The 19397-nt window shown below is 42.1% G+C and overlaps 1 protein-coding gene across 2 annotated transcripts in view; it reads right to left on the bottom strand.

The window, feature by feature from the left end:
- Nucleotides 1-3328: 3328 nt before the first annotated feature.
- Nucleotides 3329-19397, bottom strand: part of PCDH11X (protocadherin 11 X-linked) — a 621910-nt gene continuing 605841 nt past the window's right edge. For both annotated transcript variants that reach the window (XM_060756393.2, XM_060756394.2), the window contains one exon: nucleotides 3329-4445. In XM_060756393.2, the coding sequence (XP_060612376.2) occupies nucleotides 4054-4445 (392 nt within the window). In that variant the 3' untranslated portion in view covers nucleotides 3329-4053. The remainder of the gene's footprint in view (nucleotides 4446-19397) is intronic.

Here is a 19397-nt window from a genome sequence, read left to right as displayed (position 1 = left end):
AGATGCCTGCCATAGATGTGGGCGAAATGTCAGGAGAGAATGCTTCTGGATCATGGCCAGACAGCCTGGAAAACTCACCGCAACCCAGTGATTCTGGCCATGAAAGCCTTCAACAACACATTGAACATACTACACATTTTGCATGCACCTGATTTCCAGTATGCCATATTCTAGCCAAATCATTTTGAAGACCTAGAAAAAAAAGTTTGAGGGGAGTTTCATGAATTAAATACTATTGGAAGGTTAAACGTGAAGCTTCTCCTATCATCATCATCATCATCATCATCATCTTTACATATTAAAGCAAAATGGATAGATTAGCAATGGGAACACAATATTATATAAAGCTTCGTATCCCTGCTGAGAAGCTCTCTCAGCATTCATTGGAACTCTTGACAATGAGAAAATTTCAATAAATTTACAAGCAGTTGTATAATACAGCATTTATACACACAAAGTTTTGTTCATAAGTTACATTGATAAGCCTACACGAAGTTCTCTTCACTCGAAAGGGTTTTTCTCCCCTGAAATTAGTTTTTTTTCCTTTTCCTCATCTAATTATGACTGCCTTTTTGTGAAAAATCTGGAGCTAGGTGCTTATGTTACAGGCAGGTTGTGTGACTATGGAACAAATAAGACTGGATCCAAAGCTAGAGGATCGGGACTGTTTGTCCACACTGCTTACTTTGCTTACTTTTCCATATGTTGTATATGAGAGCAAGCACATAGAGATTATCACGAATATCTAATCTTTCTGGGTCCATGTCCTTGAGTAGCAATGGAATACCATAACAAGGAGAAATTCGCAATTACATCCAATCACAACACGTGCTTTTCCATTTTCTCATTGTTTGGACTAATGTCAGTGATTTGCTTCAGAATATACCAGAATATTTTGCCTAATAGCTTTAGTGTGTGAAAGATTAAGTTATGGAAACATAGTGGAACATATAATCACAATAACGATGTGGTTTCCTACATGATATCAACTTATTGCCAAGGAGAAATTATTATTTTTCTGGGTGGACTGGGATATATTTATAACCATTCACTGGAACATTAAGTATAGATTAAAAGTAGTGCAATTCGGCTGGAGGGTGATCTGTTTTTGGTATCCAAATTTTGTTGGCTACCTAGATCTTGGGTTGTTGTAGGTTTTTCCGGGCTATATGGCCATGTTCTGGAGGCAATTTTTCTCCTGACGTTTCGCCTGCTTCTATGGCAAGCATCCTCAGAGATAGCATCTATGGAAAGCATCCACAGACCTCACTACCTCTGAGGATGCTTGCCATAGATGCAGGCGAAACATCAGGAGAAAAATTGCCTCCAGAACATGGCCATATAGCCCGGAAAAACCTACACAACCCAGTGATTCCGGCCATGAAAGCCTTCGACAATACATATACCTAGATCTTGTTTTTGGAAGCCTCCCAGAAATCGGTTAATGGGAAAATCTGTTTTCGGATAGGCAACCGAAAGATCCAGGAAGATCGAGCCCATTGGCAGCAAAGGGGAACTTACAAGGCTCCCCTTTCCGTTCCTGGGATTCTTTCCTTTCTTCCTTTCAAGGAAACCTGGGTTTGTGGAATGGGGTTAAGGAAATGTGTGCTATGTGATTCTGAATAGAAGGGAAGAAACCATGCCAGGTTGTTTCGGGTGAAAAAATATGGTGGCTGAGCCCTTGCCGTTACGGCCATCCGGAGAAGCCGAACAAGACGAAATAGCCGAAGGAAAATGACTAAACCGAATCAGTGTACAAGTCTAATTAAAAGCTCATCTCTCTGTTTGTCTCTCCTGCTCATAGAAAGACAATAGCCATCTTCAGGATTCACATTCCGCATATCATGGGTGGGTAGGGATAGGAAGCATGTTTATTCCACCTCTTTCTGGCTGTCTCCACCAACCCCTACCTTTGAGGGCAAATATCAGGAACCTTCTCCATTTGGAGAGCCCGACTCTGTGAGTTAGCAATGGGGATCATTCAAGGGCGTACGGTAGGGATGGTGATGGTCGGCACAATAAACGATAGGGAACAGGTACAAAAAATTACATCACTGCCTTCTTTTTTCAAATGAGTCAAAAATAGGAATACATTCCATTAGGGGAAAAACTGAGAAATTTCAGTTTGGCTCAATGGGCCAACAGGTATATGCATGGTTTTTCAAAATCTCAGATCGTTCTAAGGGGTTTTGTGTATGTGTGTGCATGCATGAATATATGTGTGCATAAAGTTATCAATGGAACATTTTAAAATTTATTTTTGAAAAACCTATTTCCTAGTTCCAACAGATCTCACTACCTCTGAGGATGCTTGCCATAAATGTCAGGAGAAAATGCCTCTAGAACATGGCCATACAACAACCTAACCTATTTTCTGCTTTCCATCACTAAACCAGATTCCAGGTCACAGTGCAGTTTACACTATGAATTGCAAAATGCACAGTGCAACCCTTGATATTCTAACTTCCTATTACAGGGAAGTCGTTGATACATCGAGCAGAGGAAACATGTCTCTTTAGATACACTTACAGAGAATTTCAAGGCCCTGCAATGAGTGTATACTAATAATTTTGCAATTACAGGCAGTCCCCAAGTTACAAACAAGATAGGTTCTGTAGGTTTGTTCTTAAGTTGAATTTGTATGTAAGTCGGAAATGGTACATTTTTAAGTGTAACTCCAACTATCTGTCTATCTATCTGGTTGGAGTTACACACACACAGTAGAGTCTCGCTTATCCAACCTTCGCTCATCCAACATTTTGTATTATCCAAAACAGACTGCCTCCCACCTGGATCCACAGCTATTTCAATACATTGCAATATTTTTGTGCTAAATTCATAAATATAGTAATTACTACATAACATTACTGTGTATTAAACTGCTTTTTCTGTCGATTTTTGTAAAGCGTAATGTTTTGGTGCTTAATTTGTAAAAATCATAACATAATTTGATGTTTGGGTTGTTGTAGGTTTTTCGGGCTATATGGCCATGTTCTAGAAGCATTCTCTCCTGACGTTTCACCTGCATCTATGGCAAGCATCTTTAGAGGTTGTGAAGTTGCCCTTGTCATAGATGCAGGCGAAACGTCAGGAGAGAATGCTTCTAGAACATAGCCATATATTCCGAGAAACCTACAACAGCCCAGTGACTCCAGCCATGAAAGCCTTTGACAATAATTTGATGTTTAATATGATTTTTCCTTAATTCCTCATTATCCAACATTTGGAGAAGTGAGATGTGTGTGTGTGTGTATTATATATATATATATATATATATATATATATATATATATATATGTATATGTATGTATATGTATATATGTATATATATATATAAGTTTTGGATAGAATAAGGAGAGGTTAACACTTCTGTTGTGTTTCCTTTGCTGTCTGTGCTCCTGTTCAGAAGATCTGACTTCGTTTTCTGTCCCTGTGAGCATTGGATTTTGAAAAAAAATGGTTTGTTGTGGAAACAAGAATTGGTGAGAAAGCTTCAGTGGAGACCCCTTTTCATCATGATAATAACTCTTTCAGGATTGGATTTCCCTTCCCAGGGGTGGATTTCCCTTGCTTCCTATTGTCTCAACCCTGTTTTTCACTGAGTCATATGTAAGCCGTATGTTTCTAACTTGGGAACTGCCTGTACTCATAAATTTAATGTATAAATAAACAGTGGTATGATTGCAAAGAGGTGGTCTGAAAATTCTCATGTCTTTTACTATCACTAAGTGGATCTTCATCTCAAACACAGTTATTTCTATAGGGGAAAAGACCAAACTTCAAATGATACTTTGTGCCATGACAACGTATAGGGAAAAGAACCACACCTGTTTTTTTGTGTTGTTGTTATGCATACTGTTAGTTGCCGAGTAAGCAAAGTTATCTTTATCTTGTTACTTAGGATATAGCTTTTCAGATTCAATTCAGAATTCTATATACATAAATATTCACAAACCCGAAGAGGTTTGCATATGGATTAAAATTGCATCAAGCTGTGACTATATACACTCACACATTTATGCTCCAAAGAGCTTGCTTTGACAAGATATGCCTTTATAGCTGGTGCTCATGTATCAAAGTGGTGGTGCTTCCAGACACGGGGACGGCCTGAGTAGGCATGAAGTTTGCAAGAGGAATAACTTTGACTGGGTCCTCGCTGGCGCAAAGTCTTTCGCAGGTGTTGTAGAACTGCGGCCGGCACCCTCCTTGGCCTTTCTCGGTGTCATCCTTGGGAAGGTGCCTTCCGAGGGTATGCCTTCCTTCTGGCATCGCTCCTCGGACCCATCCTTGCTGGAAGCCAAAGGTTGGCAGAGGAGGATTGGATTGCTGGAACTGGGTCAATGAAGGAGGCATCCAGCAATTGTCAGAATGGCCAAGGATGAGACACTCCTGCGTGCAGGTTTCAGAAGCCTCGGCGAGCGCCTTTTGGAGATTCACCTCAATTGCTTAAAAGAAGAAGGAGAGAGAAGCAGAATATTAGAAATCACTCAAATAGAATCATAGAATCATAGAATCAAAGAGTTGGAAGAGACCTCATGGGCCATCCAGTCCAACCCCATTCTGCCAAGAAGCAGGAATATTGCATTCAAATCACCCCTGACAGATGGCCATCCAGCCTCTGTTTAAAAGCTTCCAAAGAAGGAGCCTCCACCACACTCCGGGGCAGAGAGTTCCACTGCTGAACGGCTCTCTCAGTCAGGAAGTTCTTCCTCATGTTCAGATGGAATCTCCTCTCTTGTAGTTTGAAGCCATTGTTCCGCGTCCTAGTCTCCAGGGAAGCAGAAAACAAGCTTGCTCCCTCCTCCCTGTGGCTTCCTCTCACATATTTATACATGGCTCTCATATCCCCTCTCAGCCTTCTCTTCTTCAGGCTAAACATGCCCAGCTCCTTAAGCCGCTCCTCATAGGGCTTGTTCTCCAGACCCTTGGTCATTTTAGTCGCTCTCCTCTGGACACATTCCAGCTTGTCAATATCTCTCTTGAATTGTGGTGCCCAGAATTGGACACAATATTCCAGATGTGGTCTAACCAAAACAGAATAGAGGGGTAGCATGACTTCCCTAGATCTAGATAGACACTATGCTCCTATTGATGCAGGCCAAAATCCCATTGGCTTTTTTTGCCGCCGCATCACATTGTTGGCTCATGTTTAACTTGTTGTCCACGAGGACTCCAAGATCTTTTTCACACATACTGCTCTCGAGCCAGGCATCCCCCATTCTGTATCTTTGCATTTAGTTTTTCCTGCCAAATATCTGTTTAGTGTACATCATGCTTTTTGAGCCTCAAAATCCAACATATGCTTGATAACACTATTTTTGTTCCTAGGTTATAAATGTCATTTCCTAATTGGTTCCATCATAAAAGCATAGGAAAAATTTATTACACTGCAAAAACTTGTTTTTTTGTTGGAAACAGCAACTTTCTACAAGCCTCCTATACTAGATATTTGTTATGTATGTATGTATGTATTTATTTATTTACAACATTTAAATGCCACCCTTCTCACCCCGAAAGGGACTCAGAGTGATTTACAAGGTATATATACATAAAATATATTATATTATTAGTATAGTACAATATCAGTATTAAATATTACTATATTGTACTATACCATTATACTGTAATATTATTAGTATTATAAATATACAATTACTAGCAGTACCTGCCATGTGTTGCTGTGGCCAACATTCCTTCCCTCTTTCTCTCCTTCTTTCCCTCCTTCCTTCACTCCCTCTTTCCTTCCTTCCTTCCTTCTTTCCTTTCTTCCTTCGCTTTTTCCTTCCATCCTTCCTTCTCTCTTTCCTTCGTTCATTCCTTCCCTCTTTACCTCCTTTCTACCTTCTCTACTTCTTTCCTTCCTTCCTTCACTTATTGCTTCCATCCTTCCTTCTCTTTCCTTTTTCCCTTCCCTCCATCTTTCTCTTTCCCTCCTTCCTTCGCCCTCTCTTTAATTCCCTTTTTCCTTCCTTCTCTCCTACCTTCCTTCTCTACTTCTTTCCTTCCTTCTCCCTTTTCTTTTTCCTTCTTCTTTCTCTCTTCCTTCTCTACCTCTTTCCTTCCTTCCTTTGCTCTTTGCTTCCATGCTTCCTTCTCTCTTTCCTTCTTTCTTTCCATCCCTTCTTTCTTTCTTTCTTTCTTTCTTTCTTTCTTTCTTTCTTTCTTTCTTTCTTTCTTCTTCCCTTCCTTCCCTCCCTCCCTCCCTCCCTCCCTCCCTCCCTCCCTCTTCCTTGCCTTTTTTCTGTATCCTCATTTAGCTTTCCATCATTTAGCTTTTTGGGGTTTTGAGTCCTTTCCGCTGCTTTTTGTGTGTGTGTGTGTGTGTGAGGGGGAAGGTTTTATGAGTGATGGTCTCTCATTGGTGTGACAGGTATATGTGTCCAAATTTCATGTCAATTGGTCCAGTGGTTTTTGAGTTATGTTAATCCCACAAACGAACATTACATTTTTATTTATATAGATATCATATTATTAATAGTAGTATTATATTGCATGACATTATAATATTATTTATACACACACACACACACAATATATTATATTATATTACATTATATTATATTGTTAGAATAGCACAGGAGACAAGGTGGAACTGCCCCTTGGCCCCCTCTCTCTTCACTCTGGCCCACTCTGTATATAATTGTTTTGCTTACTGTATTATATATGTATGTTTTGGTATACAGCTTTCCTTAAATCAATGTTGTGGGAGGGCTACAGACCATGTGACCAGAATACATTTGAAATATTGGATATGCATAATCTCATCTATTGCATTAGCTATGGAAGAAGGAATCTGCCAATTTCCCTTCTGCGTGATGAAGAAACTTACAAATTTGGTAAAGTTGTCATCAGAAATGAGCATAAATACATTCTCAACCATCTGCACTGCCAAATACGAGGAGTTATTTTTAAACCGCTGCGACTATCTCAAATACTATTCTTCTGCTGTTATTCAATGGAGTAGTTGTTTAATGCACCGAAACCTTCACAAAAGCCAGTCCAAAGGCTGCCGTGCACTTCTGGGCAGGTGCCATCCAACCTTTCATTTCATAGACTTTTATTTCACTCTAAAGTAAACAAGAATTAGCACATAATTAAGCAAATTGCCGTAATTATGCGATTGCTGTACTACTTTTCATATTTATCCAGCACTGAGCACATACATGAATGTGAAGCTGGCCGTGCCAGCATCGCTCTTTCAACAGCCAGAAGTGCCTCTCCGTTGCCGAATCATTGCTTATTAAACAGGTCCAGTAACACTTTGCGGCGTTATCTGCTCTGCAGGAACTTGTACAAGTGATGCTCATGACAAGCTTAAACTGCTCATGTCAGCCAAGAGCTCATAAGAAATGCACCGGTGTCTTGCTAGAGGTTGTACTCCCATGTATGAAGGAAGTGGCGTCTAATGTGAGGCAATGATGGCTTGGAATTACTCTGGTGGCCTGGGGTAGCCACTTGGGCGGATAATTTAGCAGGTTTTCGCTATGTAAGAAAGTGAAAATGACAGTGGAAATCTCCCTCTATATAAATGTAAAGTTCGTTTGTGGGATTAACATAACTCAAAACCCACTGGACGAATTGACACCAAATTTGGACACAATACACCCATCAGACCAATGAGTTACCATCACTCATAAAACACCAAAAAGCACAATGGAAAAGATTTAAAGAGCCAAAAAAAGCAAAAATATGCTACAGCGCATGCACAAAAACGACTCCGCCTGGCAAACAAAACACACAATAGCATATCCACACTTTCTTCCAGACTACAGCTCCCAGCATCCCCTAAACCAGGCCCTTTAAGAGAGGAGGATGATCCCAATGCACTGCTTCCAAGATGGAAGCTTTCTTCTCCTCGGATTTCTTTGAGAGCATCCCCATCCCTGCATATTTCCAATTTCTTATTTCTGGAGTGCAACTCCCAGCAATCCTCCAGTTAGATAAATTAGATGGAGGTAGGTAGGTAGGTAGGTAGATCAGCAGGACTGTTGGGAGTTGCAGTCCGAAAATGGGTAGGGAAGGAAGAAAGGGGAGAAAGAGGAAGGGAAAGAAAAGAGAGAAAGGAAGAGGAAGAGAAGGAGGGAAGGAAGGAGAGAAGGAAAGAAAAAAGGGAAGGAAGGAAATAAAAAAGAAGGAATAAAGGCAGGAAAAAGAGGGAAGGCACAAGAAAAAAGAAAGAAGGAGAGAAAGAGGAAGGTTGGCTGCAGCAACACGTAGTGGGTAAAGGTAGTCTATATATATATATATATATATATATATATATATATATATTGTTGTTCATTCGTTCAGTCGTCTCTGGCTCTTCGTGACCTCATGGACCAGCCCACGCCAGAGCTCCCTGTTGGCCGTCACCACCCCCAGCTCCTTCAAGGTCAGTCCAGTCACTTCAAGGATGCCATCCATCTTGCCCTTGGTCGGCCCTCTTCCTTTTACCTTCCACTTTCCCCAGCATAATTGTCTTCTCTAGGCTTTGCTGTCTCCTCATGATGTGGCCAAAGGACTTCAACTTTGTCTCTAGTATCCTTCCCTCCAATGAGCAGCCGGGCTTTATTTCCTGGAGGATGGACTGGTTGGATCTTCTCGCAGTCCAAGGCACTCTCAGAACTTTCCTCCAGCACCACAACTCAAAAGCATCTATCTTCCTTCGCTCAGCCTTCCCTAAGGTCCAGCTGTCACATCCGTAGGTTACTACAGGGAATACCATGGCTTTGACTATGCAGATCTTTGTTGCCATATATATATATATATATATATATATATATATATATATATATATAATGTAATGTTCGTTTGTGGGACGCATAGAACTCAAAAGCCACTGGACAAAATTACACCAAATTTGGCCACAAAACACCTACTAACCCAAGGAGTGACCATCACTCAAAAAATCACCCCAAAACGGCAAAAAGAACTGTAAAATCCAAAAAAGGTAGAAGATGACACAGCACATGCGCACAAATGAATTCCATGGCCCTGCCCCCTCCAGCATGAGGACACAACATGTGTGAGTGGCACCACTGAGCTAGGAACGGAGGGCAAAATGGTTGCTCCAGCGAGGGGGGGGGGAGCCTCACCCACCACCAAGGAAGGAAGAAGAGAAGGAAAGAAGGAGAGAGAGAAAGAATGAAGGATGGAAGCAAAGAGTGAAGGAAGGAAGGAAAGAGATAGCAAAGGAAGAAAGAAGGGAAAGAAAAAGGGAGGGAAAGGTAGGAAAGAGGGAGGGAAGGAAGGAGGGAAAGAAGGAAAGAGGGAGGGAAGGTTGGTCACAGCAATGCGTGGCAGGTACAGCTAGTGAAGAATAAAGCAGAAATCGAGTTGGGTTGCTTTAATGAGTTCAATACCAATATACTTTAATGTGGAAACCCTAAAACGGTTGCTGTTATAATGCCTCCCCCATTCCTCCTCACTCCCAGTTTAATAATCAAACACTTTTGGGAGCAGATTGCTATGAATATTTTAGTTTTTTTCTCCATATAAGCATAACATAAATTTGAAGCAAAATAAGACCATGATTAAAGGTTCCAGAGCTTTACAGCTTCTTAATCACAGGCCCAAGCTGAACACATATTAGCACTTGGCAGGTTTCTTTTTTACTCTTTTGGCTGTTAGAAAGCACTTATTCTTATTTTTTGAAAATGGGATAAGTGAACTCGTTTACATCGTGAATAAAGAAAAAGTTTCCCCCAAATTTGGGCTAAGTTAATATATTCTCCACACATTGTCACCACAACAGTGGTGGAATAGGTTAAGCTATCCAAGCAATCGTAATGAGAGCGGGTTTCTTGGAACGATTACACCCTAATTCCCCCTGGCAATATCTTGGAAAACATTTATTTCCCCTCGAATCCTTAAATATTTAAACAAAAATCTCTAATGAATGGCTCCGCATTATTCTACAGAGAAATTTGATGCATGCTCCAAATCCTGAAGCAGCATGAGTTTCAGAACAAAGGTACCACACTGAGCTAGATTTAAAGTACAGTCAGTCTTCCGTATCCACAGATTCTGTATCCAAAGACTCAGCCATCCACAGGTTCAAAATGTTTCTGAAATTCTTAAAGTTTAACCTTGATTTTATATCTATAAAATCTATATCTATAAATCTGTAAGGGGCGTTAAACGGGACAGCAAAACTCAAAAAAAACCCAACGGAAATTAACCAAAATTCCCATGCACATACCTCAACCCACAAGGTACAAACAAACCGAATCAAAATGAAAAACAACACAACAACACACTCACAAAAGGACAAAACAACAGAGCATGCGCAATGGCGCAAAGTCCCCAGCGCACGCGCGCACATGGCCGAATGGCCAACGCACCCTCCACACCTCCCTCCCTCCCTCGCCCCGCCCAGCATGAACACGCCACAACACGTCACCTCACTCCCCCGCGGCACACACACACACGCCACAACACATCACCTCACTCCCCCACGGCACACACACACACGCCACAACACATCACCTCACTCCCCCACGGCACACACACACACACGCCACAACACGTCACCTCACTCCCCCACGGCACACACACACACGCCACAACACATCACCTCACTCCCCCACGGCACACACACACGCCACAACACGTCACCTCACTCCCCCGCGGCACACACACACACACACACATGCCAAAACACGTCACCTCACTCCCCCGCCCAACACACACACGCAACACCACGCCCCAATCTTACCTCCTCCTTCTTCTTCCCCAATCTTACCTCCTTCCCCTCCTTCATCTTCCCCTCCAAACCCCGCCCCCTCCAAGCCCCGGCCCTTCCCACCCTGTCCAAATCTATCCCTCCTCCCCCTCCTTCTTCTTCCCCTCCAAACCCCGCCCCCTCCAAGCCCTGCCCCCCCTTCCCGTAGAGAAAGGGAGAAGGAAAGAAGAAAAGAGAGAAGGAAGGAAAAAAGAGACAGCAGAAGATAAAGAAAAGGGGGGAGGAAGGAAAGAGATAGAGAAGGAAAGACGGGAAAGGAAAGAAAAAAAGAAGAAAGAGAAAGGGAGGTAAAGAAAAAGGGGGAAGGAAGAAAAGTAAGAGAAAGAAGGGAGAAGAAAAGGAAAGAAAAGGAAAGATGGAAGGAAAGATAAGATAGACAGCAGAAGAGAAAGGAAAAGGGGGAAGGAAGGAAAGAGGTAGAGAAGGAAGAAATGAGAGAAAGAGGGAGGGAACGAAAAAGGGGAAAGAAGGAAGGAGAAAAGGAAAGAAAAAAGGGAATGAAGGAAGGAAAGAGGGAGTGAAGGAAGGGGGAAGATGTAGAGAAAGAGGGAGGGAAGGAAAGAAGGAAAGAGAGAAGGAAGAAATGAGAGAAAGGGGGAGGGAAAGAAAAAGGGGGAAGGAAGGAAAGAGATAGAAAAGGAAGAGGAGAAGGAAAGATGGGAAGGAAGGAAGGAGGGAAAGAAGGAGAGAAAGAGGGAAGGTTGGCCACAGCAAATAAAAAGTGAAAGAAGGAAGGAAACATGGAGGGAAGAAGGGAGGCAAAGGAAGAAAGGGGGAGGGAATGAAGGAAAGAGAGAAGGATGAAACCAAGGAGCAAAAGACGGAAAGAAAGAAAGAAAGAAAGAAAGAAAGAAAGAAAGAGGTAGAGAAGGAAGAAAGGAGAGAAAGGGGGAGAAAAAGGGGGAAGGAATAGGTAGGTACCTCTCGTTCATAATACTCCAGATATCTACCTCTACTTTGAAAAGATTTACTATAGGCCACAGCAACGCGTGGCAGGGCACAGCTAGTTTGATATAAGGAACGTCATTCTACTATGCAATTGTATATGATAATCCATGAATTTTGGATTGCATGAGGTAGTGTTTCTCAACCTTCCTAATACCTTCTCAACCTTCCTCATGTTGTGGTGACTCCCAACCATAACAGTATTTTTGTTGCTACTTCATAACTGTAATTTCGCTCCTGTTATGAATCGTAATGTAAATATTTGATATGCAGGATGTATTTTCATTTACTGGACCAAATTTGGCACAAATACTCAACATGCTCAAATTTGAATACTGGTAGGGTTGTGGGGGATTGATGTTGTCATTTGGGAGTTGTAGTTGCTGGGATTTATAGTTAACCTACAATCAAAGAGCATTCTGAACTCCACCAATGATGGAATGGAACCAAACTTGGCACACAGAACTCCCATGACCATCAGAAAATATTGGAAGAGTTTGGTCGGCACTGACCTTGAGTTTTGGAGTTATAATTCACCTATAACTCCAGGAAGAGTACTGAAAGCATTCTAGGTAGGATGCTTAATTTGCCTCATGTAATAAGGTTGTCACTAAAGTCCAGTTGTGTGCAACTCTGGGGGTTGTTGCCCATCTCCATTTGTAAACCGAAGAAAGAGCGTTGTCCATAGACACCTCCAAGGTCATGTGGCTGGCATGACTGCATGGAATGCCATTACCTTCCTGCCAGACCGGCACCTATTGCATGTTTTCGAACTGCTAGATTGGTAGAAACTGAGGTTAAAGCGGAAGCTCACCCCACTCCCCAGATTTAATCCTGCGAACTTTCTGGTCAGCAAGGACTGAGTTGTAGAGCAGCTGCTTGGGAGTCAGCCTCATTAAAATCACTACTGACTGAAAGGTCATGAATTCGAAGCCAGCCTGGGTTTGAGTGAGGTTCCAGCCATTTGTCTAGCTTGCAGCCAGAAAGACAATAGGAAATTTAGGTACCGCTTTTGCGGGAAGGCTAATTTAACTAATTTACGATGCCATAAAAAACTCTCCAGCAGCATGCAAAAGAATGAGGAAGTACTCCATCAGTGTCACAAGTGGATGGTGAAGCAACACCTCCCCCGGTGGCCGGAATTCAAAGCATACCCTCATGAAGCTGGAAAGTTAAATAGCCTCTGCGTCTCTGTCTATATGTGTTGTGTGTCTATGACATTGAATGCTTGCCATGTATGTGTGTATTGTGGTCCACCCTGAGTCCCCTGAGGAGTGAGAAGAGCAGAATTTAAATCTTGTAAATAAATAAGTTCTGCAGATCAGCGGTTTAACACACTGCACCACTGGGGGTTCACTAAAGATACTATACACACATGCGCGCGTGCACACACACATACATGAGGATTGAATGAAAAGTAATGCCTCCACCTTTGTTACTTACTATTATTATTATTATTATTAACTTTATTTGTACCCCGCTAGCATCTCCCGCAGGACTCGATGCGGCTTACACTGGCCAGAGCCTCAAGACAATACAATAGAACACAACACAGTAATAAACAAGCAAATCAAAACAATTAAGCAAAAAGCAAAATAACAACAATAACTACATCAAGACACAATTAAAACTGGTTCGGCCGGCGCAATGGGGTACAGGGTTAAAATGCTGAAATGGCAGGAGGAACATGGATTAAAGGTGCGGTGTGCAGTAACATCGGTTATGCTAAAGTGCTTCTAGGACTCGGGATGGGGGGAATTCCTAATCTGGGAAGGCACATCGGAACAACCAGGTTTTTAGGTTCCTTCTGAAAACCGCTAGAGTGGGGGCCTGTCGGATGGGTTTGGATGGTAATATTTTAATAAATCAAATGCAGTAATAACCCTTAGAATGTGCTCTTTAACTACCACTATTCACTTGTCCACATAATCACCAGAAAATTGGATACATTTCTGCCAACAATGAACAAGAAGTCGACACTCTGTTTCCACAACCCATTGTGCACAGATCTTCCGATAGCCAAGCAAAGCAATAATGTGACCTACACGTTCTTGTGAAATGCCGATTATGCTTGAAATTTCTCTCTAAGTGATACAACTATTGTCCTGAATCAATCTGTCAACCTTTCGCTTGTGAAACTCGGTGGTTGCTGTCACAGGATGTCCAACTCTTTGTTTGTCACACAGGTCAGATGTTCCCACCTCAACATCTTTAAACTTTCTTGCCCAATGACGCACAGTACTCACATCAACACAATAATCATAAACACCTTGCATTCTCTGGAGTGACACTTTCTGCTGTCAAGAATTCAATGACTACATGTTGCTTAAGTTGCATTGACCCACCGTCTGCGCAGGGTTCCATACTTCACACTTTAAGAACACTACCATTCAATGCCAAGGCTTCCCGCCAAAATGGAACTGTAGAGGAGAGTCTACTGAAGAAGCCAGTATCTGCCGCATACCAGTACTGCCATCTGTTAAGGAGTTATGAAGGTGGAGGCATTACTCTTTCTGCTAAGGCTTCCTGCCTAAATGGAACTGTAGAGGAGAGTCTACTGAAGAAGACAGTACCTTCTGCATACCAGTACTGTCATCTGTTGAGGAGTTACGAAGGTGGAGGCATTACTCTTTCTGCTAAGGCTTCCTGTCTAAATGGAACTGTAGAGGAGAGTCTACTGAACAAGCCAGTACCTGCTGCATACTAGGCTTGGGTAACCATGGAAAAATTTGGTTCTAAACTCGTTTTTTGTTTTTAGGGGGCTCTTGCGTTTCGTTTTTTTAATAATTCCAAAATTTTCCTTTTTAAAATTTTGAAATTTACGAAATTTCGTAAAATTACGAATCGATTCGTTAATGGCGGACGAGATTGCGCAATATGCTAAAAAAAACCTCCAAATGGGACAGGAGGAACTTCTGAAGCTTCCTCTCCGTCTGTTGTTGACTGTTGGTGTTATAAAACAAACAACAACTATAAAACTTGCACCAGACATGCGAAAATAATTACGAAATAATTACGAAAATAATTTTGAAATAATTACGAAATAAATTGGAAAAATTGTTTCGAATCTTAATTACTCCTCACACTATTCCTGCATGGCTCAATATTGGATAGTAAGCTAATTTAAATACAAATTAATAACGAATTACGAAATTAACAAACGAAACCGCCCAAGCCTACTGCATACCAGTACTGCCATCTGTTGAGGAGTTACGAAGGTGGAGGCATTATTCTTTCTGCTAAGGCTTCCTGCCTAAATGGAACTGTAGAGGAGAGTCTACTGAACAATCCAGTACCTGCTGCATACCAGTATTGCCATCTTTTGAGGAGTTACGAAGGTGGAGACATTACTCTTTCTGCTAAGGCTTCTGCCTAAATGGAACTGTAGAGGAGAGTCTACTGAACAAGCCAGTACCTGCTGCATACCAGTACTGCCATCTATTGAGGAGTTACGAAGGTGGAGGCATTACTCTTTCTGCTAAGGCTTCCTGCCTAAATGGAACTGTAGAGGAGAGTCTACTGAACAAGCCAGTACCTGCTGCATACCAGTACTGCCATCTGTTGAGAAGTTACGAAGGTGAAGGCATTTCTTTTCATTCAACCCTTGTGTGTCCTCACAAATAAGCAAAAGGAAATACTGAGATGCTTAGGTGGTATGCATGGGGCATAAACACCTCTCCTCCACAACCATTGGTAGCTAAGCTCTCTAGGGCCTATGCTGTAGATGAGAGGGAGGAATGAGGCAACCACTCAACAGTGATTGTCTCCCATCCTCTTGCAGTAACTAAAAGAGAGAAAGACAGAGAAATAATGAACTAAACTCCAGGAAAGAACTGTTATCCTCCTGTTTATGTACCTAATCCTTCCTGGAGAACAAAACATTGGCTGAGATCCTGCTTTACACTGGAACTAACTACATGTTCTCCTCCTCTGTTGCACTTAACTTTTCTGCAGGTTACCCTCCCATGGTCAGTTAGTCGCTGAGGTAGGACAAGGAGCAGCAGGCGGTGTTTTGCGTGGGACATTCAAAAGCAATCCTGTCCCTTTCAGTCATTTGCTGACAGAACACTTTACAGCCTTTCACTTGTCTCCTCTGACCTTTAAATGGATAAATACCTCCTCCTGCAATCACCAAAAAGTACACGCAGGCATAATTTGCCTACATATGTCACTAAAAGGATTCTGGCCACAATCCAAAGCAGCTTGTGTACAAATCAGATTAGAACCACCTACTCACAGGGACGTGGGCATTTTATTGAGATGACATGACTCATTAGGAAAGTGGATAATGCTCAGTAGGGAAAAAAAGAAACCCACCTTATAGGCAGATGGGCTCAACCAAGGGAAGCCACGGCTCTTAGTTTGCAAGACCGCACCGTCAAGCCCACAAAGTTGCCACTAGTAGCAACTCTTAAGAATATCAGCGTTAACGTTTGAAACTTAACTCTATCATATGTGCATGGTTAATGTATTCTTTGGTTTGGAAAAAGGTAAAAACCCATCTGAAGTGTGTCATTCCATGCAGTGTATCTCAGGTACTGGCTTGTTCAGTAGACCCTTAATACAGTTCCTCATGTTGTGGTGACCCCCAAACATAAAATTATTTTCGTTACTACTTCATAACTATCATGTTCCTGCTGTTACAAACTGTAATGTAAGTATTTGATATACAGGATGTATTTCATTCACTGGATCAAATTTGACAAAATACCCAATATGCCCAAATTTGAATACTGGTGGGATTGGGAAGGGGGTTGATTTTGTCACTAGGAGTTGTAGTTGCTGGGATTTATAGTTCATCTACAATCAAAGAGCATTCTGAACTCCACCAACAATGGAATTGAACCAAACTTGGCCACATAGAACTCCCATGACCAACAGAAAATAATGGAAGAGTTTAGTGCAGTGGTTCTCACCTGGGGTCCCCAGATGTTTGTGGCCTTCAACTCTCGGAAATCCTAACAGCTGATAAACTGGCTGGATTTCTGGAGTTGTAGGCAAAACACCTGGGGACCCACAGGTTGAGAACCACTAGTTTAGTGGGCATTGAACTTGAGTTTTGGAGTTGCAGTTCACCTACATCAGAGAGCACTGTGGATTCAAACAATGATGGATCTGGACCAGGCCCGTAGCCAGGATTTCATTTCGGGGGGGGTGGGGGGGGGGGGGGGGCTAAAAAAAATTCAGGGGGGGTTTCGGGGGGGCTGAGTTTCGGGGGGGGGGTGAGCTGAGTCTGAGTGAAAGAGGGTCTAACCTAGCAAACCTTTTGTATCATTACCCCAATATCCCCATGCATATGGGATATATTGAGTATGATGATCAGATCATGATATGAATAAACATAACAGTTTAAATAATGCACCAGTAAGGCCTTTTCGCGAACCACCATGAGATTTGGGGGGGGGGGCTGAAGCCCCTCAAGCCCCCCCCCACCCCCCCCCCTCCCGCCGGCTACATGCCTGATCTGGACCAAACTTTGCACGGATATTCAATATGCCCAAATGTGAACTCTGGTGGAGTTTGGGGAAAATAGACTTGACATTTGGGAGTTGTAGTTGCTCAGATTTATAGTTAACCTACATTTAAAGAGTATTCTGAACTCCAACAATGATGGAATTGAACCAAACTCGGCACACAGAACTCCCATGACCAAACAGAAAATACTGGAAGGGTTTGGTGGGCATTGACCTTGAGTTTAGGAGTTGTAGTTTACCTAACATCCAGAGAGCACTCTGGACTCAAACAATGATGGATCCGGGCCAAACTTGGCACTCAATATGTCTAAATGTGAAACACTGGTTGAATTTGGGGGACATAGATAGTTTGGGGGAAATAGACATGACATTTTGTGAGTTGTAGTTGCTGGGATTTATAGTTCTCCTACAATCAAAGAGAATTCTGAACCCCAGCAATGATAGAATTGAGCCAAACTTCCCATACAAATCCCACATGACAAACAGAAAATACTGTGTTTTTCTTATGGTCTTTGGCGACTCCTCTGACACCCCTTGTGACTCCCCAGGGGTCCCAACTCCCAGGTTGAGAAACACAGAGCTATGTAATTTTTTAAATAGTACATTGTTGCAAGTGCATGCCTGATTCAATGTACATTGATTTGACCACACGCTAAAACAGTACTGCTCATTGTTGGCCATTTAATTTACATTAAAGTCCCTAGTAGCAGTAAATTACACAGCTTTGCAACCATGAAATGGGGGGACAGCATGCTGTTTAAATGAAAGGAACCTAGTGCAGAAATAATGACATTCTTGTTCACAATGGCTTGTTGACTGGACTCCAATCTGGCTATTTCAGGAAAAAAGGCAAGTTAAATTGGCACTTTAGGAGCAAAACAAAGGCTAATTAACTCAGAGCTACTTAGCCAAATGAAGGTAACTCTGGCTACTGTATAAAGGCGTTTATATCCCTTTAACAATTGCGTAATTGTTCCATTCACTCATTAACCAAGCATATAAGAAGCAATTAGCACCAATTAAACTGATGAGTATACATTTAAGTTTAATTATTTATTTAATCAAGACTCACTAGAAGCATGGCAGAGCTTTCACTTACAAGAGATAGGTCTCTCTACATGCATGCAAACGGTTGTCGTGGTTGTGTATTGCAAGTGAGTATTGTGATGCCAGCCACAGATGCAGGAGAAAAGGCTGCTAGGACATAGTCATATAGCCTGGAAACCAAACAACACCCCAGACCGTAGTAATCATATTTTCAAAGTTGACGTAAGACTACCTTCAGAATGGTTGTGGAGATGGGAGGAAGGTATGACAACCTGCTCCTGGAAATTCAGCTTAACAATTGTTCACCCACAATGGACAGATATAAGTCTTGCCATCTTATCCTACTTTTATGGTGCAGCTCTAATCATTAGTGGAAGTAGCTGAATGATAGTTCAATAGCCCTTGGAGTTGTATTATTTCAATACATAACACCTGCCTCCTTGTGATGATATGTGGTAACCTTATTTTGAAGGAGCACCCAGTGTTGCAATGGGTTAAACCAGTGCCTGGTCACTGTCTCTCAAGCAGTTACTCTACTCCGAACTCAAGAACAGAAAACAGAATATTGGAGGACAGGAAAAGAGGTTTAAAGATGGGCTCAAAGACAACCTTAAAAACTCTGGCATAGACACTGAGAACTGGGAAGCCCTGGCCCTTGAGCGCTCCAGTTGGAGGTCAGCTGTGACCAGCAGTGCTGCAGAATTTGAAGAGGCACGAATGGAGAGTGAAAGGGAGAAACGTGCCAAGAGGAAGGCGCATCAAGCCAACCCCGACTGGACTGCCTTCCACTTGGAAACCGATGCTCTCACTGCGAGAGAAGATGCAGATCAAGAATAGGGCTCCACAGTCACCTACGGGCCCACCGCCAGGACACCGCACTTGGGGGGACCATCTTACTCGGACAATGAGGGATCACAATTATTATTATTATTATTATTATTATTATTATTATTATTAAACTTATTTGTACCCCGCTAGCATCTCCCGAAGGACTCGATGCAGCTTACAAAGGCCAAGGCCTCAATACACAACATAACAATACACTTAAAGCAAATTAAAAACAATTAAAGCAGTATTAAAACAACAAAACCACAAGCAATAAACAATACATCAACAAGAAAAACTGGGCCAGGCCAGAGTAGAGGGTACAGGATTAAAAAGTGCTGATGTGACAGGTGATATTATAGGGCAAGTGCAGTGTGCAGTGT

This window comes from Anolis sagrei, chromosome 10 (genome assembly GCF_037176765.1).
Source record: "Anolis sagrei isolate rAnoSag1 chromosome 10, rAnoSag1.mat, whole genome shotgun sequence".
Taxonomy (NCBI): Eukaryota; Metazoa; Chordata; class Lepidosauria; order Squamata; family Dactyloidae; genus Anolis; species Anolis sagrei.
The sequence above is the reverse complement of the archived record's forward strand: the minus strand, read 5'-3'. Positions and strand labels throughout refer to the sequence as shown.